The sequence below is a fragment of the Crotalus tigris genome, unplaced genomic scaffold (genome assembly GCF_016545835.1).
Source record: "Crotalus tigris isolate CLP2741 ecotype Arizona unplaced genomic scaffold, ASM1654583v1 scf7180000018278.843604, whole genome shotgun sequence".
Taxonomy (NCBI): domain Eukaryota; kingdom Metazoa; phylum Chordata; class Lepidosauria; order Squamata; family Viperidae; genus Crotalus; species Crotalus tigris.
Genome location: NW_024096920.1, coordinates 331,799 through 357,848, shown reverse-complemented (window position 1 = coordinate 357,848; position 26,050 = coordinate 331,799). Strand labels below are relative to the sequence as shown.

Genomic DNA, 26,050 nt, shown 5'->3' with positions numbered 1-26,050 from the left:
TTCTTCCCCTGTCCTGACCACTTTCTACAGAGGGACGATCGAGAGCATCCTGTCATACAGCATCACAGTCTGGTTTGGAAGCATCCCTGCTTCAGACAGGAAGGCGGTGCGGAGAGTGGTGAGGATGGCCGAAAAGATCATTGGCAGCTCCCTCCCTCCCATCCAGGACATAGCACAGAAGCGCTGCTTGAGTAGGGTCCACAGGATTGTTTGGGACACAACACATCCTCTTCACGACCTGTTTTCTTTGTTACCTTCTGGGAGGAGGGGGCTCCGTGGTATCCATAGCAGAACATCCAGATTCAGTCACAGCTTTGTTCCATACAGTATCAACCTTGTGAACTCTAAATTTGCCTCCTTCCATTATATATTCAAGATGGACAGTGATTAATATTTATATGTTACTTATATGTAAGGCTGTAGGCCTATACATATGTTGTATATAGTATATTTAAATGTGTTATGTATGCATACACTTTGAGAGCAGGCAGCTAAATTTCATTTTTAATGTATGCCATTGTGCCCACAGTAAAAAATGTCTGTCTGTCTGTCTGTCTGTCTAATCCAGGGGTGTCAAACTGCTGGCCCATAAGCCGGACACATCATCGCAAAACCGCACCCACCCCAATGCCGGCAATGCCAAAAAAGCTCCGATACGAGTTTGACATGTCTGATCTAATCTATCTATCAACACATCTTCTTCATATTTTTTCCCACCACAATCCTCTGAAGTGGTTTAGGCTGAGTGATTGGCCCAAAGTTCCCCATCTGGCTTTCATATCTAAGGTGGGACTAGAACTCTCAGTCTCCTGGTGATGGGCCCAAAGTCACCCAGCAGGCTTTCTTGGCTAAGGTGGGACTAGAATTCCCAGTCTCCTGGTGATTGGCCCAAACTCACCCAGCCGGATTTCATGGCTAAGGTGGGACTAGAACTCCTGTGTTCTGCTTTGTAGCCTGGTGTCTTCATCACTAGACCAAACTGGTTCTAACTTTAACTGAGCCAATAGATAGTAATTTTCTGTCCTCTGTCCTTTCAGAATGGGGGGTATTCCAGCCGTGAATGGCAGAGGGGAGCGTCTGCTGCTGCACGTCGGCATCATCGATATTCTCCAGTCCTACAGGTATGCCCCACATCCTGTTCCTCTTTGAGAACTCAGGGCATTCTTTCATTTATTTATTTATTACATTTATGTGCCATTTATCTGACTGACCAGAACGACTGTGGAGTTTTGATTGCATCATTTTGGCTGTCACCTTGACTTTTTTTGACCACACTCTGAGTGCATCCAGAGAAGAGACTGGTGTTTGGTCCTGTTTTAATTTGGTTCTTCTTTTCCCCCGCTCAATCCTTTGCTTGTCTCTTCCTTCCAGGTTAATCAAGAAACTGGAGCATACGTGGAAAGCTCTTGTCCATGATGGGGTAAGTTGGAACCCAACTGAACGGTACCATATGGTGGCTTGTCCTAAGAGTGATCCCATGTTGCCCTTGGTTATGCTGCCACCCGAAGGGAACTAGCAGAGGAAATTAATCTACCCAATAATGAAGATATAAACCAGTGGTTCTCAATCTTTTCTTCACTACAGACCCTCTTTAAATACCTTTTGTGGCCACGGACTTAAATCTTGACTTAAACTATAACGTTTCTTCAAGCCTTCACGGACTACTTGTGATGACATTGTGGCCCCCCAGGGTCTGCGGACCACAGATTGAGAACCACTGGGTATAAAGAGTTATGGGGCACTTGTGTTCTGTAATTCTCAGTGCCATAAACACACAGGCCCCCAACCTTTTGGACACCAGGGACTGGTTACGTGGAGAGAGGTTTTTCTGTGGACCAGAGGGGGCATGGTTTCGTGTGCTGCCTGCATCCCGCGGATGAGGCTTCGCTTGTTTGCGCAGCCCGGTTGCTGGAATGCCGCGGCCTGGTGCCGGTCCACAGACCGGGGGTTGGGGACCTCTGCCATAACAGATGATATATTCCAACAACATATCAGTCCATAATCAGGGCTTATTGGTGAAAGTTGTCTTAAGCAGTATAGCTAGGGAAGAGCGATTTGAGGTTTCATAGACTCAGAATCATAGTAGTAGGGAATTCGGAGGGACCATTAAGATCATCTAGTCCAACTCTGCAAAAAATCAATTGAAATCTATAGAATGATGGAAGTGGAAGGGATCCCAAACATCATCTAATCCAGCCATAGGCAGGTAAGGCAATTAAACTATCCTTGAGAATTTTATAACTTCCAGAATAGGAGCATCCACACCCCCTCCAGGGGACTGGAGGCTAAAACATATAAGGAACGGTTGCTGGAATTGGGAATGTCTAGATTAACGAAGAGAAGGACGAGGGGGGACATGATAGCAGTGTTCCAATATCTCAGGGGCTGCCCCAAAGAAGAGGGAGTCAAGCTATTCTCCAAAGCGCCTGAAGGCAGGACAGGAAGCAACGGATGGAAGCTAAACAAGGAGAGAAGCAACCTAGAACTAAGGGGAAATTTCCTGACAGTGAGAACAATTAATCAGTGGAACAACCTGCCTCCAGAAGCTGTGAATGCTCCGACACTGGAAGTTTTTAAGAAGAGACTGGACAGCCATTTGTCCGAAATGGTATAAGGTTTTCTGCCTGAGCAGGGGGTTGGACTAGATGACCTCCAAGGTCTCTTCCCACATTATTATTATTATTATTATTATTATTATTATTATTATTATTATTATTATTATTATTATTATGGATCATCGCACAGTCAGCCGGATGTTCAGACTGGATTTGGCATTTTGTCTACCTATCGAGTCCTTACCCAGGACCTGGGATAGGCAGACCTATTATTATTATTATTATTATTATTATTATTATTATTATTATTATTATTATTATTACTATACTGTTCCACTTGTGTACGGGTTTAGTTTAAGCTTACTGTGTGGGTTGCACGATGTCTCTGCACACAGCTGTAGAGACCTTCATGTCTCCTTATAGAAATTAGGTTTATGTTCCTGACTATTCCTTAAAGCCTTAAATTTCTTCTAGTTTCGGCTTGAACTTGGGAAAATGTGGCTCTGCTTTAGGAGGGGCTTAAACAAGGCTGCTTTAATGAGTTCTGTTTGCTTGGAATAATTTTCAAAACGTCCATCGCCTGCACTTGTATTCTAGCGTACTGATAACATTTTTTTTTATCAATCCTGCAGTCTGATTTTTTTTTTCCAAAGCCATGGTTTTGTAAAACATAACATTTTTACAAAAATATTTATCCCTTTCCTGTTTTTCTAGGACACGGTGTCAGTCCACAGGCCCAGCTTCTATGCAGAAAGATTCTTCAAGTTTATGACCAATACGGTGTTCAGGAAAAGCTCTTGTAAGTGTCTGCTGCTTTCATTGGAGGCATTTACAATGCTATTTGGGTGTGTGTGTGCCGAAGATGCTTGCTGGTTAAAGGAGCAGCTGTAGGGAGCTATGGAGAGAACCCTGGAGAAACTACCCAGAAGGGTTAAGACAACAGCAGATGCAGAAACCTGTCTTGAGACACACACATACACACACACACACACACACACACACACACACACACACACACACACCATGGAGGAGGGAAAGCGTTAGAACAGGGGTTTGCAGCCAGGAGTGCTCACACCCCCTGGGGTTGCAAGACGATATTCCAGGGGATGCAAAAACTTGGGTTTTCAAAAGTACAGTAGTGGCCAAAATTGTGGAAACCTTTTGGGAAAAGTGTATTCTTGAGGTTTGATGGCTAATACCACTTTTTTGGGGGGAGTAGTACCATAAAATTATATATCAATGGAAAGATAATTTAATCAAGAATGTAATGCACAAAGTTTGTTCAATTATCTGTTTTGTATTCTATGAAAGGTTATATCCAAATAACCAGAAAAAGGAAGCACAACTTGCTTAGGTTGATATCAGGTAGCTTTCCTTCATCTGATTGTAGCCAATGAGCATGAGTGTTTAGAGAGCCAATTGGGTGTCATCTTGTTTTGGCAGTGAGCCAATCAGATCACTGTATTGAAGCTGAGAGGAGGACATTTGTCAGTGTGTTACGTGATCGCTATCAAGTTGGTTGGGTTTTTTTGTGTTCTTTCATTGAGTGAGCTTGTAAAACGTCATAAAGTTAAAGTAATGGTGCAAAGAGTTGACTGGTCGCCCAGAAAGCGATGTAAAATAGTATTATTAAGTGAACAAGGCTACAATTATAAAGAAATTAGAAGAACAATGGGTGGGTAAACTTAACCAAAGGTGGCATTTCTACTGTACACTTTCCCCAAAAGGTTTCCACAATTTTGGCCACTAGTGTATATGCATGATTCGTTGCCATTATTTTGAACTTTTGTAAGGGGTGCGAGAATATATCAGAAGCGTTCTAAGGGTACGGGGTATAGAAAAGGTTGGGGGCCGCTACATTAGAAAGAGACTCAGACAGACTCTCCCCTGATTCCCTGGCAAGATCCTGTCTCAGTAAACTATAGTTATACCGGTAGTCTTTGACTTACAATCATTTGCTTAATGACTGTTCGAAGTTACAACAGCACTGAAAAAAAGTGACTTGTGACTTTTTCACGCTTACAACCATTGCAGCATCCCTGTGGTTACGAGGTCAAAATTGGGGCCCTTGGCAGCAGACTCATATTTATGACGTTTGCAGTGACCCAAGATCACATGATCCCCTTTTGTGACTTTTTTGATAAGCAAAGTCAGCAGGGGAAGCTAGATTCACTTAACAGCCATGTTACTAACTTCACAACTGCAGTGATTCCCTTAACAGCTGTGGCAAGAAAGGTCGTAAAATGGGGCCAAATTCATTTAGCGAATGTCTCGCTTAGCAACAGAAATGTTTGGCTCAGTTGTGGGTCATACTTCAAGGACCATTAGGATCATCTAGTCCAGAGGTAGGCAACCTTGGCCCTTTTATGACTCGTGGACTTCAACTCCCAGAATTCCTGAGCCAGCAGGGCTCAGCTTGGAAACCTCTCCCTTTCCCCTCAGCATGGCTGGCTCAGGAATTCTGGGAGTTGAAGTCCACGAGTCATAAAAGAGCCGAAGGTTGCCTACCCCTGACCTAGGTAGTATAGTTACCGATAATCCTCAACGTACGACCGCAATTGTAACCAAAATTTCCCTTGCTAAGCATGGCAGAGGTTAAGTGAGTTTTGCCCCATTTTGCAACCTTTTTTGCTACAGTTCTTAAGCAAGTCAGGGCATTTATCAAATCTAGTTTTCCCCCCATTGATTTTGCTTCTCAGAAGCCAGCTGAGAAGGTAACAAATGGTAGTCACATGCCCCTGGGGCAGTGCAACTGTCATAAGTCCGTGCCAGTTGCCAAGCAAATTTTGATCACCTGACCATTGGGATGCTGCAACGGTTGTAAGTGGGAAAACCGGTCATAAGTCCCTTTTTTCAGTGTCGTAACTTCAAATGTCCACTAAACGAATGGTTGTAAGTTAAGGACTATCTGTATAGTCTTCCTGTGAAGTTGGTTTCTTGATCTTGCTTACCTTGTAGGGCTACCATATAAAGATAAGGCTATTTCCTGCCTGCCTCATGTCTACCTCATCCCCTTTCTAAGTCTGTGATAATGTAGTCCTCTTTTAGCAAGTGCCTCACTTAGTAACCATTTGCACTCAAGATAATTGTGAAAAAACAACAACTTTGCAACGAATACTCACATTTACAATCTTTGCATGTCTATAAAGCAAAGGAAAGTTGAAGCACGATGAGCACAGTTTCACTTCGTGACTGCTTCGCTTAATGACCAAATGGTGGTTCCCCATTGTGGTCAATAAATGAGGACTATTTGTAATACCTACATCATCTCCTTTTGAAGCAGCCCAAACAGATAAATCAATTCTTCCCTCTGCTCATGGTGTGTTCATTCTTTGCAGCAAATCCTGTGAGTGGCAGGTTAGCTAGGAAATCAGATTAGCAAGAAAGAAAGCTTTGTAGGGCCAGCAACGATTTGATTCCGGGGATCTAATTACTTCTGAATTTTTCTGATCCATCCTTTGCCCAGAGTTGAAGTCCATTCATTGAATTGTCAAGGGCAGTGAAATCTGGGATCCTGGCCTACCTACCATCCATTGCCAATCCCTGTTTTATGAGTACCCTTCCGCTATCAAATAAGAATATAGGGGGTGTCTTTCGGTCAGGCCCAAGAATTTGTTCATTTCATCCGTGCTGGTTTCTTCTGGCTGAAAGTGGCTTTTCTGGGCCTGAAGATCCTTTCCCATCATTTATTACATGAGACCCTTCTAGGAATAAGTCAGGAGACTGAACCTCGGCTATTTTACATGCAAATGATCATACCTAGAGACACACATAAACTGCACTGAAGAAAAAAAAAATTAAGAATTTTCTAATTTTAGCAGAAAAAAGATTGTCTTTTAAAATAAGGGTCTAGAACAGTGGTTCTCAACCTTTTTAATGCCGCGACCCCCAACCGGTCGTAAGTCGAGGACTACTCAACCGGTTGTAAGTCGAGGACTACTCAACTGGTGCAGCACCGTTTGCAGAATGGGACTTTTGGCGGGCTCAGCAGGGCAGAGACAGCCTGGACAATTCCTATTGGCTTTTGAAAGCCAATAGAATTAGACTCTATTCAAGAGAGTCTATTCTATTGGCTTTCAAAAGCCAATAGAATAAAAGGGAGTAGCACAGCTAAGGAAAAAGGGAAAAAAAATGGCGGACTGCCTTGTTTGGCGACCCCCGTGAAATGGTCGTTCGACCCCAAATGGGGTCCCGACCCACAGGTTGAGAACCACTAGTCTAGAAATCTCTCCTTCTGGTGCTTTCTCCAAGCTGCTTTTTCTCAACCTTGGCTGGGGAATTCTGGGAATTGAAGTCCACAGATCGTAAAGTGGCCACGGTTGAGAAACACCTTTTCAGGTATAAAGCTTTCAGACAAAAAAAGAGAGTTAGTAGCCAAACAGGTGATAATTAGTAGATGACTACTAATTTGGTTCGAAGGCTCTTAATTTCTCGGGGGGGGGGGAGAAGGAGAAAATGCCCGTTATTTTCAGGGGAAGGGTGGGTGTGTGTTTTCTCTTTTAACAGAACCTCCTTGCTTTTCTTTCTTTGACCTCTTCTGAAAGCCCTGAAAGCGTCTCCCTCAAAGAAAGGACGGAATGCCTTGTTAGCTGTTAAGCCATCCGGCCCTATGGCTGCGTTCTCTGCCAGCCAGATTCCTTCGGAGAAGGACGAAGTGCAGTATGACCTCCGGGGAGCCAGGAGTTACCCCACCTTAGATGACGAAGGTATTGTGGGTCACTCAGGGCCACTCAGTGTGGGTCCCCTGGAGCTGCTCCTAAGGCACAGTCAAGCTTTCCCCATTCTGGCCTCCTTTAAATGAGTTGGTCCTGCCATTCCCTGGATTCCTAGCAAAGGTTGGGAAATTCCGGGAATTGGAGTCCCAACACCCTGGAGGGGGCCAGCTTGGGGAAAGCTGCCTTAGTGGCTCGGCTCAGCTCAGATCCCTTCCCCTTTCCCCGTAGTGCCAGTAGGTCCCGCCATCCCACCGCCGTTCCTTCAACTTCTTGCTATGCTTTTGCAGGTGCTAAAGTTAACCACGACAGGGGGGAAGGTAAGAACACTCATTTGTCCCTCTGCTAGTTGGTAGAAAGTAGAACTTTAGAGTCATGGAAACAAGCCAACACGGCCTATGATGAAGCATGCTGCTTAATACAGGCAGCTTAATCCCTCCCAGTTGGCATCTCCTACTTGGCAGACCAAGAAAAGCTTCCGACAAATTTCCAATCATTGGTCAATTTCCAATTCCAGTCAATTACCGGCCATTAGAATGTAAACTGAGAGCAAACCCCACTAGCACTGATAATGTTACCTAGTTTGGGTAATGAAATGTCTGCAAGAGAACAAGCACAGAGGATCCAAGGGCCCTCAGTCATTTGTGAACTAAGCACTTTATCTGATCTGCGTTCCCTTTCCTCACAAGGCAGAATCCTAAACCAGACTTCTTTAATCTGGAGCTTTCAGTTCCCATCGGTCTTGGGGGGCCATAGTGATGACATTCAAGGCATCTGGAGGCTGTGCTAGATTGCTTATAGTTCTCCCTGATGACAGCTATTTCTACCAGCAGGAAAAACCAACTGGGAGCGATAGTTCCAATTGCTGCTTAATTGTGCTTGCCCTGTTGGGAGCACGTGTGTAAAATGGGCCGATGCTGGTACCTTTTTTTTTTTTGTAAAAAAAAAAAAACAAAAAACCCTTCCTGCACGTGACTTGCAAAAGACGATTCTGCTTGGTTTCCCAAACAACGCTGTGGGAATGTTGGCAGCAGAAATGTGTCCCAGCACTTTTAACAGAAGGCTTACAACTTAAGGCTCAACTTCGGCAATTTTTAAGATTTGTGGACTTCAGTTCCCAGAATTCCCCAGCCAGCGGGGCTAGTGAGGGAATTCCGGGAGAATTCTGGGAATTGAAGTCCACAAGTCTTAAAAGTTGCCACGGTTGGAGAGCTCTGATCTAAAGGCATTCTTCCCCAATTTAAGGCCCTCTGGATAAGCAGTCCAAAGTGATTCTGGCTTGGAATTCTGGGAGTTAATTTTCTTCAAGGCATTTTAGTGGCATGAGGTCCGGCTGGCCCACTTGAGCAACTTCCCTTCCCCAAATTACGTACAAGTTGTTTTGGAAGTTACCGCATACACCAGGGGTCTTCAAATTTGGCCCTTTTATGACTTGTGGACTTCAACTCCCAGAATTCTGGGAGTTGAAGTCCACAAGTCATAAAAGGACCAAGTTTGAAGACCCCTGGCATATACACTCTGTCCTCCCCCCATGGTCATGTAATCATATTTTGCGTTTTTAACAACTGGCTCACCTTTATGGTTGTTTGCACCCTCCTATGACTATGATTTGCAAATGCTTTTGCCGTTTTGTGGCTTTTACTTTCGGTTTCCAGCAAAAAAAATGCCCATCGGGGGAAATGGATTCATTTAACAACCAAAAAATGTTCCAAAAATCAGAGCTGGTCATAGGATACCTTGACATATGACCACAACAACCTGTGACTATAGTTCCAGGCTCAGTTATGGTCGTAAGCCGAGGATTATCTGTATATTATCCAAGACAGGGTTCTGGGGTTGAAAAACAGGGGAAATGAGTAAGGATAACCTTACTCTGCCAATTAGTTCTTTGCAGTGCCAATTGAAAGAAAGGAATTTCTACATTGAGGTTCTATTGCAGGGCTCTGTCTAATCTTATGCAAATCTCTCTTCTAACCATCTCTCTCTCTCTTTTTAATTTGATGCATTTTGCTCTTAGGAGTTGCGGTTTGCATTTGCATGTATAAAAGACAGATAATTTATAGAAATGGATTTTGAGGGAGGATTTAGAAGTTGGCGATGTTGAAGCCCGAAAAGAGATTATCTTGTGCATTTTAGAATGCTAGTTAAATATTTCATATTAATGCGCTCCCGAAAACCTCTTAAGAGTGTGCAAGATTCATTGGGAAACAGGTTTCCTGAACAGAAACAGACGTTCACGTTTCTCTGTTTTGTCTGCAACAAAGAAAGACCACAAATGGCTTCCGTTTTTTTAAAAAATGAAATTATGAATTGGTTACGCTCCCTGTTCTGTATAATGTGATCAGAACTCTTCAGGTGTACAAGGATCATTTGCCATGGTCCAGAAGAGTGCGGATTTTTTTTCCGCCCCGCAGCCTCAGTATTCTTTCTTTTTTTTCTTCTTTCTTTCTCTTCATCACGGACACAACAGGCCGACCTGATCTTCTTCCCTGCACCCCTCCCTCTTTCGAAGAAGCAACTACAGCCTCTATAGCAACCACGCTCTCTTCCACATCTCTTTCTGTGCCGGAAAGATCTCCTTCCGAATCCTCCGAGCAGCCCCGATACAGGTGAGCCCTGATTAGATCCCTCTCGCCCTGCTTTCCCCCCCTTTTAGCCAGTACTCCCAAGAATTTAATTCAGGGGTCTTCAAACTCGGCCCTTTTATGATGTGGACTTCGACTCCCAGAATTCCTCAGCCAGGCACGCGTGCCTGGCTGAGGAATTCTGGGAGTCGAAGTCCACAAGTCATAAAAGGACCGAGTTTGAAGACCCCTGATTTAAGTGATCTCAAGTTGTCTCAGAGATCCAGAAAGCAAACGGCTCCCTTCTGGATCCCCTTCTATTGGAAGAATTGGCAGTAGGAGTATCAGCTTGGAGAGGATGGATTGATTGATTGATTCACTGGGATTTATCTGGTTGGACTGTGAGGGGTTTACAGATAGTCCCGTAATAAAAATGCCTTTATTACAAGGGCAGAAATAATAGAATAATACAGTTCACTATAACCGCACAATCGAATTCCGGTGTCTTAAGCTAGGTCAGTGATGGCGAACCTTTTAGAGACCAAGTGCCCAAACTGCAACCCAAAACCCACTTATGTATCGGCGGGTGCCGGGTGGGCGTGGCCCATTCGGTGGGCGTGGCCCATTGGGTGGGTGTGGCTGCAGTGATAACGGCAGACTGGGTGGGACTAAAAAGTTCAATCAATCAGTTCCAACTTTGCAAGATCTTTTTTTTTTCCCACGAGAAATTGAAATTGATTGATTGAACCTTTTTTTGCATACGGTGGCGGAGGCCTAAGCGAAAAGGTTTTATAAAAACCAGCTGAAGGCCTAGGACTGGGGCGATAATGCGCGTGCCCACAGAGAGGGCTCTGAGTGCCGCCTCTGGCACCAGTGCCATAGATTCGCCACCACTGAGCTAGGCGTTCACCACTTAAATTTGCTTTATTTATTTTTCTCTGCCATATATAAGAGGGCGCAATGGCTCAGCCGTTGAAAAGCTGACAGCCTGGGTTCGAGACCCAAGTGCTGCGGGACAGGCTGAGCTCCCGTCACTTGCCCCAGCTCCTGCCCACCCAGCAGTTCGAAAGTCAGCAGTAGATAAACAGATATGACTTTGGTGGAAAGGTAACAGCGTTCTGTGCACCTTGGCATGTAGTTAATGCTAGCCACATGGAAGTGTCTTTAGACCAGGGGTTCTCAACCTTGGCAACTTTAAGACTTGTGGACTTCAACTCCCAGAATTCAGCTTTGCTGGCTGAGGAATTCTGGGAGTTGGAGTCCACAAGTCTTAAAGTTGCCAAGGTTGAGAACCCCTGCTTTAGACAATGCTGGCTCTCTCGGCTAAGAAACGGACAGACGGACACAACTGGACAGGGGAAACTTTTATCTTGACCTTTACCTGCCATGTAGATGCCACTCAGTTCCAGAAAGGCTCTTGAGAATGCCATAAGTGGAGGCACTTCAGGCTATTTCATAGAAGGGGAGGAGCCCTTACACTGGATGTTTGTGGAGATTCTCAGTCATCCAGGTCACGGTTATCCCGAAAGTACTTTTTCAAGAGGCAACTGTCAACGGATGTTCTTGCTTTGACAACATATGGAGATTGTATCCATTTTCCTTCACTTTAAGTTTTACTTTTATTGAAAGTTTTTACAGTTTTACAATAAAATAATCCCCCTCTCCCACCACCCCCTTCCCCCCTATCACCCTCCCCCCTCCTTCCCAGAGCTGAATACAGGGTTAATAAAAACTAGAAAAAACCTTACAACTTAAATAAACATCAAACAATTATAAATACATTCAAAAAACAAAATTTTAAATACTTTAACTCCAATATATAAAAACAAAACAAAACAATAGTTCTAATCGTTACCTTAAACATAAATTATTCAAAAACTAAATAATACTTTTTAATCTCATATTTATGCTGTATAAAATTCACCCATCTTTTCCACACCAAAAAATATTTCTCTTGCGATTGATCTTTCAAATAAGCCGAAATTTTTGCCATTTCAGATAAATAAGAAACTTTAAGAAACCATTCCTCTAAAGTAGGCAAAAACTCCTTCCAGTATTGCTCTATCAGCAGCCTTGCCGCTGTAATTAAACTCAACATTAAAATAATTTCTTTATCATCACAATCAGCAATAATGCCTAACAAAAACAATTGTGGTGTAAATTTTATCCTTCTATTAAAAATTCTTTGAATGTTCCACCAAATTACTAATACCTTTCTGCCATTCTTCTAAATTTACCTCTTTTTTTAGAATAAGTATCATTTGAAACAAAAAAAGAAACTTTGGCAAAACATTCATTTTAACCGCAGCAATTCTCCCCAACAAAGATAATTGCAATTTTTTCCAATCATTCAAATCTTTCTGTATTTTAAACCACAACTTTTCATAATTATTTTTATACAATTTTACATTAGAAGCAGATAAAAATACCCCCAAATATTTAACGTTTTTTACAACTTCAAAACCTGTCAATCTAATCAAAGTATCCTTATCCAAATTAGCCATATTTTTTGGTAATATTTTAGTTTTATTATTATTAACTTTAAAACCGGAAACTTGTCCAAATTGATTTATCAATTGTAACAACTCCACTACGGAATGAGTTGGTTGAGACAAAGTAACAACCAAATCATCTGCAAAAGCCCTTAATATATAATCATTTTTATTAATCTCTATTCCCTTTATTTTGGGTGATTCACGAATTTTTATCAACAAAATTTCCAACGTTAAAACAAACAACAAAGGAGACAATGGGCAACCCTGTCTAGTCCCCTTTTCAATTTGAAATACTTCAGATAAACCTCCATTAACTATAAGTTGTGCTGATTGTCTTTGATAAATACCTCCGAAAAGCCTGTAAAATTTTATCTCCAAAGTTCATTTCTTCAACCAGTCTTAACATAAATTGCCAATTTAACTGATCAAAGGCTTTCTCAGCGTCTAAAAAAATCAATCCTGCAGAAATCTGATTATTTTTGTCCAAATATTCTATTAAATTAATAATTTGTCTAACATTATTCTTCATATATCTTCCAGTTATAAAACCTGTTTGATCCGTATGTATCACTTGATTCAATACCATCATAAGTCTATTAGCTAGAATTTTTGCAAAAAATTTATAATCTACATTCAAAAGAGATATAGGTCTATAATTTTTTGGTAAAGTAAGATCTTGATCCTCTTTTGTTTTACTTTTAGAGCTAGAATTAGATGATACTGAGGGGGCAGGAGGAGGAATGTGCATGGGAGATTAGTTAGACAAAACAACACTGTATAATGGTGAGAACCAAGGTTGTTTGTAATAAGAGATGATAAGGTATGGCGGGATGAAGAACTGGGTGGAAAGCCAGCATTTCAAACTAATTGGAGAATGTGATTTATGACTGTTAGTTAGAGGAGGGAATTGTGCTTTGATACTATGTGCTGAGGGGAGGGGAAGTCAGATTTTGGCTTGGACTATGTACTTGCCAGATGTGTTGCTGCTGGAATAAAGACTCTTGAAGGTAAACAATGCCTCAAAGTTCTTTGAAGAGTTTCATATGTGTGACTTCCTTGTTTTTCTTTGAAGACCTTTCGCTTCTCATCCGAGAAGCTTCTTTAGCTTTTTCAGCTCCGAAGAAGCTTCTGGGAAGAGAAGCGAAATGTCCTCAAAGAAAAACAAGAACAGTCCAGTTGCCTCTTGAAAAAAGCACCTTTGGGACTTACATTGGATGAGAAAGAGAGAAAGGAGGTGCTGTTTGCTACATTTTTAGTCATTCTCATGAAGTATGTTTTTTGCATGGTGTCCCTTCACAGGCGGCGCACACAGTCCTCAGGACACGAAGGAAGGTGAGTTGAATACTTTTGCACATCTTGGCTACCTCTCTAGAAATCCCTCAGTGCCATTGCAAGTCCAGCAATAATAATAGTAGTAATAATAATAAAGTTGGATGGGACCTTGGAGGTCATCTAGTCCAACCCCCTGCTCAGGCAGGAGAACCTATACCAGGGGTAGGCAACCTTGGCTCTTTTATGACTTGTGGACTTCAACTCCCAGAATTCCTGAGCCAGCCACGCTGAGGGGAAGGGAGAGGTTTCCAAGCTGAGCCGTGCTGGCTCAGGAATTCTGGGAGTTGAAGTCCACGAGTCATAAAAGAGCCACGGTTGCCTACCCCTGCCCTATACCATTTTGGACAAATGGCTGTCCAGTCTCTTCTTAAAAACTTCCAGTGTTGGAGCATTCACCGCTTCTGGAGGCAGATTGTTCCACTGATTAATTGTTCTCACTGTCAGGAAGTTTCTCCTTAGCTCTAGGTTGCTTCTCTCCTTGATTAGTTTCCATGCATTGCTTCTTGTCCTGCCTTAAGGTGCTTGACTCCCTCTTCTTTGTGGCAGCCCCTGAGATATCATGTCCCCCCTCATCCTTCTCTTCATTAAACTAGACATACCCAATCCCAGCAATTCTTTTATTCTTTGTAACTCTCATGTACGAGGCCTCATAGACTAACATTCTTATATTAATAGGCCCGCAGATCTCTAATGCTTTACCATCTCCATACTTACAGGAATGAAATGTCATAACTGATCCTACCTAATACAGATAATTAGCTAAGTTGGGTTGTTATTTATTTATTTTTCACAGTTTTGAATCGCCCATCTCCCTCAGGGTTGTTGGTTAAGGGTGCGGGGGGGGGGTGGTGTCATTACTGACTGGCAGACTATAGCTTTTACCTAGAAAGTTATCTTCAATGAAAAGACTCTTTTTTAGCAGGGAATGCTGAAAAAAGAGAGCAATATCCTAGAACAGTGTTTCTCAACCATGGCAACTTTAAGAAAGTGTGCACTTCACCTCCCAGAATTCGCCAGCTAACTCGCCAAAGTAAATGCTGATTTCCAGCAAAAGCATCATAAATTGCAGTCACGTGACCATGAGTGCTGCAAACCAGTTGCAAATGCTAGCTAGTTGCCGAGTGCCAAACTGGGATCATGTGACCCTGGGTAGGAGTGAGTGGATGGCCCTTGGAGGTTTGAATCTAGTCATCAGTAGCTTTGGGGTGGAGGGGGTGTCTGTTGGATGTTCGAACGGTCACAGAGCTACCGATCGTAAGTCAGGACCGCCCGTACTAGATTTGTGAAGTGGGTTATTTTTTCCTATTCTACAGGACTCGTGAACAGGTCCGAGCGGAAGATGACCTCCAGCAGATAACTGTGGAGCTCAAGCCGAAGTGTGATATTGAGATTGTGGTGCCTGATGTGGCTGCTGCAGGGTTAGAGCCTCTTTATGTTACAGCACAGCTGTTTTCATCCATACATGCCTTCACACTCCTTTTTAATGCATGCAATATCCAAACATTATTCGGGAGACATCTTTCTATGGTAGATGGGGAACGAGCTCTGGATTCTCCTCAATATTTCAAGAAATAACTCCCAAATTGCAATCCTTTTCCCCCTATGGCAGAGGGAACATGTAGAAGGCAAATAATTGGCTGAAAAACCACTTGGGATTTAATTTAAAAATAACTTTCCTTCTATACACGATCCAAGGATGGTGCAATACATCTTTCCATTCTGTATCTACTATCCATAGAAACCAAGTCTGAATGGTGGATGGCTTCCTTTCTTTCCATCTGCTGTGGGCCGTCTTGCCAAAAATTGGATGATACACAAACAGTCTTGTGCTATTAAAATGACACATAATTCAGTTTGACACGCACACACCCAGTTCCTACAGGCGTGTTTCACCCTTCTGCTCAGCTGTTGTACGGTTTGTTTAGTTTTGGCATAGTACCGTTGTGTGAGCTCAGCTGTTGCAGTTGTAAATCACAACGGATGGCTGGGTACATTTAAGGATCCAGCCCGTTTGGGTTCCTTTACTGCAGGACCTCGTTAATCAAACTAGGATTCTGTGTAGTGCATGAATTCCATCTCCTTTTCAAAGGGATGATCAGTCACTTCCCTGAAAGGTTTAAGCACACAAAAGTAGAAACGTTAACCGTATTTATTTATTAATTCAAATTCAAGAAGGACTCTGAGTGGCAAACAAAATTAAAGTAAAAACAATTGCAATAATTGCAAGATTTAATACGCCTAAGAGAACCAGGCTGGTCTAGTGCAGGGGTCTTCAAACTTGGCCCTTTTATGACTTGTGGACTTCAACTCCCAGAATTCCTCAGCCAGCGCATTGGTCTTCAAACTTGGCCCTTTTATGACTTGTGGACTTCAACTCCCAGAATTCCTCAGCCAGCGCATTGGTCTTCAAACTTGGCCCTTTTATGACTTGTGGACTTCAACTCCCAGAATTCCTCAGCCAGGCACGCGTGCCTGGCTGAGGAACTCTGGGAGTTGAAGTCCACAAGTCATAAAAGGGCCAAGTTTGAAAACCCCTGGTCTAGTGCTAAGGTAGTAGGCTAGAAAGCAGGAGACAGTGAGTTCGAGTCCCGCCTTAGGTATGAAAGCCAGTTAGGCGACTTTGGGTCAATCAGCAGGAGATTGTGAGTTCTAGTCCCGCCTTAGGCACGAAAGTTAGCTGGCTGACTTGGAGCCACACTTGTCTCTCAGCCCAATCCACCTCACAGGGTGGTTGTTGTGGGGAAAATAGGAAGAGGGAGGAATATTAGATATGTTTGCCACCTTGAGCTGTTTATAATAAAGGCTGGCTATGTTAAATAAATCAATAAAATATCCCATAAACCAGGGGTCTTCAAAGCTTGGCCCTTTTATGACTCGTGGACTTCAACTCCCAGAATCCCTCAGCCAGCGTGCCTGGCTGAGGAATTCTGGGAGTTGAAGTCCACAAGTCATAAAGACCAGGTTTGAATACCCCCTGCCATAAACACTAGTGCAAACACCCCCCCCCCCAAAATCAAACTGGTGCCTGCACACACTTGGAATCATAGACCCAGAGCCAGTTCTTTCAGGGCTTTGCAAAAGGCCAGCAGGATTGGGCTCTTCCAGAGGGAGAACATTTTACAGGGAGGGCGCGATAGTGGAAAAGGCATGTCTGTAAGTCCCCACCCGCCAGCCATTCCTCAGCTGAGGAATGTGAGCCCACTTGCATATCCAAGCAGGTCCATCTTGCTTGACCATATTGCATGGATAGAAACAACTGGGAGAAACAATCCCTCACGGAGCAACCTCGTCCCAAGCCGGGAAGGAGTTTCAAAATGACAGGGAGCTCCTTGAATTGCACCCGGAAGCATGCTGGCAACCAGGGCTAGCTCCTTGCGTAGCGGCTGGCTACATGTGCCAGATAACCACCTCCATTAACTATCCTGGCTCTGCACCAGTCGGAGCTTCCGAATGCTTTGCAAAGGCCGGTCCCCTCCATCCAGAATGCGCTGCAGTCATCCAATCATAGCATTGCTGTTCCGCCAGTGATCCGAGCCAATTTGGACATGTGGTCTTGGGATTTTTCCCTGCTTCTGGGGTTTCCCAGTGGATATGGCAGACATGTCAAACACAAGGCCCGGGGCCCGGATGCAGCCCGCGAAATGGTTTCATGTAGGCCCGCGAAGCCATCCTGGAAACAACGAGGGAACGGCCCCTGCTGCCTTGGCCCTGGCCCAGGCTGGCCGGGCGCCAATGTAGAATTTTGTGGTGGCCATCTATGAAGAAACGCATTCAGTCTTAGCTCCACAAGGCTGTCCAGAAACAGCGAGGAACCAGCTCCTGTCATGTCGGCCCTGCCCCCTGGGTGCATGCTGGGGAGGTGTCACTCTTTGTGAGGAATGAAGAAATGGATCATGCCTTGGCACTTGCCCCGGTCCCATCCCCTTCTGCCAGAGACCCTCAGATCTGTCTCACTCCTGCCCAGGGCCCCACAGTCACCATGCCCACCCAGTAGGCCACACCCACTCCATCCACGCCCACCCAGTAGGCTGCAGCCACCCTGGCCACACACACACACCCCGGGGGCAACCGCAATGCTGATGCGGCCCTCAATAAAATTGAGTTTGACACCCCTGGGATTTGGGATCTTGTCACGCTTTTGTCAGACAAAGTCCAAACTGCCACCGCCCCCATCCTCACCCATCTCCCTTCTTTGCAGAGAGGCGGCGTCCTTAGCGTGTGCCACCATGTTGTCGGCAGCAGCGGCGGCGGAAGTTGAGACAGCAAGCCAGGCCTCCGAGCCTGCCAGCCAAGCTTCAGATGAAGAGGACCTTGCAATCCCGGATATCTATTTTGTAAGCCCCCCCCCTCCCTTTTTCCTTTTGTGCACAAAGCTGCAGTTGGTTTGGCTCTTCCCTCCTTCCTTCCCTTGCTTTTCAGCTTCACTTGTTCCGCCCTCCCCGCCTGAAGACTTGAAACGAGCCAACACACCTGCGCCAAGGTATTGTCTTGTCCTGTCACCTCGATGCACATTCATCCCTTTGCATTCACACACTTTTTTCCTGCCAGGTTGCCAAAAGAAACCAACTGGAAAAATCTCTGCCAGGAAAAATCTTGAGATTGCCTTGAAATAGGTAGAAATGTGGCCCTCTCTGGGCTTCTTCACGGCTCTCGGATGCATTTGTGAATGGCCTTTCCTTTCCCTGCAGGCAGGAACGTGTTCGGAGGAGGAAATCTAGGGAGGCAGAGCAGGGAGTAAGTGAGCCAAGGAGTGTGTGTGTGTGTGTGGTGTGTGCAACCATGCTATGCTAGATTCTGTGGGTGTGAAATCTCAAAATTGTGTTAAGGAGACCTTCCATCTTTCCCAGAACCCAGTGTCCTATCTTGTTAAGTCTTCTTCGAAGTCAAGCGGGAGTCTCTTGGATAAAAGGTAATGCAGTGAATTTCAGTGGGAATGTTTGTTTTACTCAAGGCCTGTCTAGCCTTTGATTAAAGCCAGAGCGCAGGTAGTCCTCAATTTATGACTACAGTTGAGCCCAAAATGGCCGTTGCTAAGCAAGACAATTGTTAAACGAGTTTTTGCTCCATTTTGTAAGCTGTTTTGCCACCGTTGTCAAGTAAATCACTGCGGTTGTTAAGTGAACCAGGCGGTCATTAACTGGATCTGGCTTCCCCTACTGACTTTGCTTGTCAGAAGGTTACCAATGGTGGTCACGAGACCCAAGGAATAGTGCAACTGTCGTAAACACGTGGCAGTTTCCAAGTGCCCAAATTTTTATTTACACGACCGTGGGGATGCTGCAATGGCCATGTGAAAACTTTCCAGTGCTGTTGTAACTTTGAACGGTCACTAAATGAATGGTTGTAAGTCGAGGACTACCTGTATCCCTAAGACGTAGCAGCAACTTGCAGGGTGAAGTTCACCTATCCCCCAGCTAATAATCAAATTGCACTTTTTAATAGACTATTCTTCTAATGTTCTCTTGCAGTCTCTTCATAAACCTCTTTCCGGCACCCTGGACCAACAAAGCTTTTAAATCATTGCTGCCTTCTAAATGTCAGCTTGACGTTTCAGCAGCTTTAACTGTGTGGACCTCAATTGAGAAACGTCATCCTGTGTAACATCCCTTTAAAGCAGGGCTCTTCAAACTTGGCCCTTTTATGACTTGTGGACTTCAACTCTGCCTGGCTGAGGAATTCTGGGAGTTGAAGTCCACAAGTCATAAAAGGGCCAAGTTTGAAGAACCCTGCTTTAAAGGTTTGCAGAGTGCAGTTGCCTCTCTTCCCCCAGAGGGGCAGAAACATCTTTGCTGCCATCTGCTGGCGTTTCGGCTTTCTGTAGTCTGTCCTAAGCATTCCTATACAGTACTGGCCAAACTTGTGGAAACCTTTTGAGAAAAGTGTGCATTTGAGGTTTGATGGCTAATAACACCACTTTTCTTTGCACCATTACTTTAATTTTATTACGCTTTACAAGCTCACTAAATGTTGTTGTTAGTTGCGAAGTCGTATCCGACCCATCGCGACCCCCATGGACAATGTTCCTCCAGGCGTTCTCTACCATCTTCTGGAGTGCATTTAAGCTCACGCCTCCTGCTTCAGTGACTCCATCCAGCCACCTCATCCTCTGTCGTCCCCTTCTTCTTCTATTGCCTTCCATCTTTCCCAGCATTAGGCTCTTCTCCAGTGAGTCCTTCCTTCTCATTAGGTGGCCAAAGTACTTCAGTTTCAACTTCAGGATCTGGCCTTCTAAAGAGCAGTCACTAAATGAAAGAACACAAAAAAACCCAACCAACTTGACAGCGATCACATAACACACTGACAAATGTCCTCCTCTCCGCTTCAATACATGACATCAATAACTGAATCCTATTGTGATCTGATTGGCTCATTGCCAAAACAAGATGACACCTGATTGGCTCTCTAAACAGTCATGCTCATTGGCTACAATCAGAGGAAGGAAAGCTACCTGATATCAACCTAAACAAGTTGTGCTTCCTTTTTCTGGTTATTTGGCTATAACCTTTCATAGAATACAGATAATTGAACAAGCTTTGTTGCATTACCTCCTTGACTTAAATTATCTTTCCATTGATATATAATTTTATGGTACTACTCCAAAATAAAGTGGTGTTATTAGCCATCAAACCTCAAAGGTACACTTTTCCCAAAAGGTTTCCACAATTTTGGCCACTACTGTAGAGCAGGGGTGTCAAACTGCTGGCCCGTGGGCCAGACGCGTCATGCGGAAGCCGTGCCCACCCCATTGACGGCAGTTGTAAAACAGTCCCAATACATCACGTGACGACACGTGACGTCGCGAGTTTGACATGTCTGCTATAGAGTTACTCTTTCTTTTATTTGATTTATTCAGAAAAATTATATGGCTGCCCAACTCACTCACAGCGTCTCTGAGCAGCTTACAGAAATAACTCCCAATACAAAACCCAGTAAACTCCCCCTCCCCCAACAATCAAACAAACCACTTGATGTGTTTGGTATGAAATAGGCAACCTCGGCTCTTTTATGACTCGTGGACTTCAACTCCCAGAATTCCTGAGTCAGCATGGCTGACTCAGGAATTCTGGGAGTTGAAGTCCACGAGTCATAAAAGAGCCGAGGTTGCCAAAACCATGTCTTCAGGGCCTTTTGAAAGAGTGTCAAGGTGGAGGCCAATCTTATCTCCGCAGGGATGATGTTCCACAGGGAGGGAGCCACCACGGAGAAAACCCTTTTTCCTGGTCCCACTAGATCAGAAATGGGCAGCTGTGGGCCCTTTACAACCTGTGGACTTCAATTCCCAGAGTTCCTGAGCCACACATCCTAAAGGAGCCATAGTTGCCCACCCCTGCAACTAAATAGATATCCTTAGGAGAGGGGACCCATAGCATATCCTGCCTCCACATCCTGGTGGGTCAGATGGATACGGAAAGAGAGTTCTTCAAACAACTTGGTCCCATTGTGTTTAAAGCAGTGGTTCTCAACCTGTGGGTCGGGACCCCATTTGGGGTCGAACGACCATTTCACAGGGGTCGCCAAACAACGCAGTCCGCCATTTTTTTCCCCCTTTTCCTTAGCTGTGCTACTCCCTTTTATTCTATTGGCTTTTGAAAGCCAATAGAATAGACTCTCTTGAATAGAGTCTAATTCTATTGGCTTTCAAAAGCCAATAGGAATTGTCCAGGCTGTCTCTGCCCTGCTGAGCCCGCCAAAAGTCCCATTCTGCAAACGGTGCTGTACCAGTTGAGTAGTCCTTGACTTACGACCGGTTGAGTAGTCCTCGATTTACCACCAGTTGGGGGTCGCGGCATTAAAAAGGTTGAGAACCACTGGCTTAAAGCAATCATGCGGTTAGGCTACAAGACAGTGCCCACCCGCCATCTTCCTTAAAACAGACCTTACCCCTTTGGTCTTAACTCTGGCTAAGGCTACCTCCCTCTTCCCATTTCACTTCCTCCTTCTTTTTATCCCTTCTCCCACCAGCTTGCAGGAAGAGTTGCCCTGTGAAGGATGATTTCAAATGCATGTGAATCGGAAACGCATGTGAAGAAGCTTTGCATCTGACTTTTGTTTGAGGCATGTTAGTTCTCCCCTCGTTCTCCCTCGCCCACCCATTTCAGGAATTGGTTTCCTAGTGTAGCCTTGTATAGTTCCTGGGTATTTTTATTCCCAGATCTGATTGAGAGTTTTGATTTCTTAACGTGCAGAGTTTTTCACATAGACGCTTTAAGAGGGAAAAAAATATGGAATCCAGGGGAAACACGGCTGATTTAAGTACCTTGACCTTATGTGTTAATGTTTGCATTACCTACTTTGTTAATCCCGAGAAGCAAACCCACCCACCCCCCCCCGCCTGAAATGATTATTATAGCTGAATGCCTTACAGCAGGGGTCTGTGGCCTTGACAACTTTAAGACTTGTGGACTTCAGCTCCCAGAATTCCTCAGCCAGCTGTGCTGGCTGAGGAATTCTGGGAGCTGAAGTCCACAAGTCTTAAAGTTGTCAAGGCCACAGACCCCTGCCTTACAGGTAATCCTTAGATAAGCGGAGGAGATGGGCACTTTTCTTGCACAACTTCATTGGATTGATCTTAGGACAATAGAGGTGGTTCTCGACTTACGACCACAATTAGGCCCAACATTTCTATTGCTAAGCAAGGCCGCTTCATTTTTACTACCTTTTTGCTACGCTTAAGCAAGTCACGGCAGTTGTTAAGTGAATCGTGGGCCGTTAAGCCAAGAATTTAGCTAAACTCTTAACCTAGTTGAAATGTAATTGGAAGTTTGCTTTCCATTTTAATTTGGGGATAAATCCCAATGCCGTGCCATAAAAAGTTTTAATAATTAGTTTTTGGCCTGGAAGCATTCAGGCTAGCATTAGTATTGTTCAGGGGTCTTCAAACTTGGCCCTTTTATGACTTGTGGACTTCAACTCCCAGAATTCCTCAGCCAGGCACGCTGGCTGAGGAATTCTGGGAGCTGAAGTCCACAAGTCTTAAAAGTTGTCAAGGCCGCAGACCCCTGCCTTACAAGTAATCCTCGACTTGCAACCATTCATTCAGTGACCATTCAAAGTTATAACGGCACCAAAAAAGGAACGTAATGACCAGTCCTTGCCCTTAATGACCATCGTAGCATCCCCAGAGTCCTGGGATCAATAAGTCGGGCGCTTGGCAACCGGCGTGTATTTACAATGTGGAGTCATGTGATCCCCATTCACGACTTTCCTAGCTGGCTTCTCCTGAGCAAAGTCAATGGGGGAAGCTGGATTCGCTTCATATCCACGTGATTCCCTTAACAATCGGGACAAAACAGGTTGTAAAACCGGGCGCCACTCTCTTTTAACTGCCTTGCTTAGCAGTGGAAATGTTGGTCCCAACGGTGATTGTAAGTCGAGGACTACCTGTTAGTGTTTTGGAGCAATAGCTACGCACGTTCGTGCTAGATTATACGTTGATATTTCAAAGGCCAGAGCAGAAGAGAAGCCTGGTAAATATTGCCTGGTGTGGGCGGTTCATTAACTGTCCACTTTACTTTTTGCATGTGCACGTCTCCCCGTGTTTGCACCTAGCGTTCCTGGATTTGCTGTGTCAATCAAGCGAGTCAGGGCTTATTTTTTCACACACACCCCTTTCTGTGGTTCCGTGTCCACTGGACCGTTGTTTCTTTGTCCCTCCAAAGACACAACTCCACAGCAGGAGCAGAAAGTCCTCTGCAAATGATTCCCTAGCATGACTTCACCCAGACCTTTAAAAAGCTTGCGAAATGCAGAGTATCTTGGCCCTCCGTGGAAAGAGGCCGAGAAAGGCCCTGGCAGCAGAAATACATTATTTTCTTCCACGGCAGCCGAGTTCTCACAACATCCACCTGTTTCCAAGCATGTTTTCTTCACCGAGTTGTCCTCTCATGCTTGTGTGCACGCTTACCTTTTCCACCGACACAATCGTTTCTTATCTTTCATTCATCCTTTCTCCTCTCCTTCCTTTTTTTTTTTTCCTTTCTTCCGCCCCCCCTCCTTTCCCTGCTCCCCTCTCATTCGCCTTTGGATGTGCCCGGTCTAGTTCACAGAAGGAAAATACTGGATTTACTCCCCCTGCCTGCGCAGGCTCCGAGCCGCCTCGGTTTCCTCTGGGGACGTAAGTGATTTTGCTGGTAGAAAAGGGCAGCTCCATCCCAATTTTGAAATGCCAACTTTGGGGCAAGGCATCTGGGCTCCTGCCGGGCCAGTGAGGGCGAACCTTTTCGACTCGGTGTGTCAGATATTTGGAAAATGTCTCTGCTGGCGTATCGCACCTCCGCCACCACTTCTGAACAGAAGAGAACCAACTCTTTTATCTCCCCACCCATCTAGGCTGCCCTGAACAGTGGCAGCACCAAGGCTGGGCCTGGAGGATTGGCCTGGACTACAACTTTAGCCCTAGTGCCACAGCTGCCACTCAAAAAGTCTGCCTTGCACCGTTCCCCAAGATGCACGAGGCTTGGGGAACACTGTGATTGCCTCTGCAGCCCAGCGCCCCCCAAGTTCTGCTGCGCCCCGCTTACCTCCAGGCGGTGTCCTCTTTCCGCTGACAGGCCCTTGCGGCCTACGGGAGGCTGCTGCGGGTTGCACAAGTCTTTCCTTGTGGAAGCAGCACGAGGGAATGCTCTTCCACAGCCTCTGCAACCTGTTAAAAACACACCTCGTTCTCGCATGATTTTCAGGGGCTGCGCGAGAGGGCACATCCCACTCTTGCGGGGACCTCCAAAAATCACGCGAGAAACGGAACAGTTGTTGTTGGCGATTGTTGAACGCTGGTGTGTTGCCAAACATTCTTAGGCAGCCAAAGTACTACTCCGCATTAAGCACTGTAGTCTCCTGGCTAATAATGTAACATCGCCAGATGCTAAATGAAAACAAAAAAACCAAACTAAAACGTCGTAGCGTTGTGTCACTTTTGACCCAGGTGTTAATGGGTTTGCCATCGTTGTGCCTAGGCTTACTTGGCACAGCCCACTGCTAGCTGAGCATAAGAAGAATCTTAGGATCTTCCTCTGTTTCAGGAAAAAAAAGGGGGGGGAGTTGCTTTGAGGCCACCAGCCTTTCTGTTTTCATAAGGCACATTTGGGTTTCGTTGGACAACGGCATGATTTAGGGGTTATTCTGCCCTGTCTCAAGATTTCTTCCAATCTGGTGGCATGGAAACATTTTAAACACAATATTAAATTAACAGCCAGCAAGGATGGCAACAGCCGTTCCTAATCCATAGCTTAGTCTTTCAATGCCGCTGATCTTCCTTGCTCTTAACTAACCAAGGTTGGGTCTTCGGTGTTACCTTACTACAGGTATCAAGCCACCTTCCCTAACTTGGGTTTTCTCCTTCTAGGTGTGTTAATTCTCAGGGTCCAAATTCCCAGTCAGCAAGCCTGATACAAATGTAATACAGCCTGCTGGCAAGAAGGGATATTTTGAATAGTATGCAAAAATAGCTTTCACTGTTAGAGGAGAATGGCTTTTTAAAAAGAGCATGAGGAAAGATTTGATTTTACACCTCCCCCTTTGGCAATTCAAAGTTCTCTCTCCTCCATTGTGGTGTTGTAGGTAGAAGAAGCTCTGTGTTCCCCCTGGTTTGCTTTCTAGGCCTCTTCTGTTGTTCTGTTGAGGTAGGACATGCTGCAAGGGATGGGACAAGGGATGGGCAGGGACAGTGGCCATTCACTAGACTTGGCCTGGTTTTTTTTCCTTCCCAGCATTCTTGAAATCCCCCAAAGCAGCCTTTGCATTTCTGGCTTTGGACTTCTACTTCCTTTGAATGCCAGGGGTTCGATGGCCCTCCTTCGAAAATTGGACATTTCTGGCTGAAATACTGCCTCCAGTTGTGGTCGCCACGATATAAAAAAGATGTTGAGACTCTGGAAAGAGTGCAGAGAAGAGCATCAAAGATGACATGGGGAGCGGAGGCTAAAACATACGAAGAACAATTGCAGGAATTGGGTATGGTCTAGTCTAGTGGAAAGAAGGACTAGGGGTGACACGATAGCAGTGTTCCAATATCTAAGGGCTTGCCACAAGGAAGAGGGGGGTCAACCTATTCTCCAAAGCACCTGAGGGCAGGACAAGAAGCAACGGATGGAAACTAATCAAGGAGAGAAGCAACCTGGAACTAAGGAGAAACTTCCTGACATTGAGAACAATAAACCAGTGGAATGGCTTGCCTCCAGAAGTTGTGGGAGCTCCATCACTGGAGATTTTTAAGAAAAGACTGGACAGCCACCTAGCTGAATTGGTATAGGTAACCTTGGTTCTTTTATGACTCGACTTCAACTCTCAGAATTCCTGAGCCAGCCATGCTGAGGAGAAAGGGAGAGGTTTCCAAGGTGAGCTATGCTGGCTCAGGAATTCTGGGAATTGAAGTCCACAAGTCATAAAAGAGCCAA

The 26,050-nt window shown here is 44.8% G+C and overlaps 1 protein-coding gene across 10 annotated transcripts in view; it reads left to right on the top strand.

Moving 5' to 3' along the window:
* PIP5K1C (phosphatidylinositol-4-phosphate 5-kinase type 1 gamma) overlaps positions 1–26,050 on the top strand; it is a 90,975-nt gene that overhangs the window by 55,563 nt on the left and 9,362 nt on the right. For 4 of the 10 annotated variants that reach the window (XM_039349476.1, XM_039349480.1, XM_039349479.1 and 1 more), the window contains 10 exons: positions 1,038–1,121; positions 1,372–1,420; positions 3,270–3,354; positions 7,100–7,261; positions 7,558–7,587; positions 9,738–9,876; positions 13,626–13,658; positions 14,972–15,076; positions 17,857–17,992; positions 23,698–23,772. In XM_039349476.1, the coding sequence (XP_039205410.1) occupies positions 1,038–1,121; positions 1,372–1,420; positions 3,270–3,354; positions 7,100–7,261; positions 7,558–7,587; positions 9,738–9,876; positions 13,626–13,658; positions 14,972–15,076; positions 17,857–17,992; positions 23,698–23,772 (898 nt within the window). Of the gene's footprint in view, positions 1–1,037; positions 1,122–1,371; positions 1,421–3,269; positions 3,355–7,099; positions 7,262–7,557; positions 7,588–9,737; positions 9,877–13,625; positions 13,659–14,971; positions 15,077–17,856; positions 17,993–18,346; positions 19,630–23,697; positions 23,773–26,050 lie in introns of those variants that run through there. The other 6 variants (XM_039349478.1, XM_039349483.1, XM_039349482.1 and 3 more) reach the window with 5 other exon arrangements.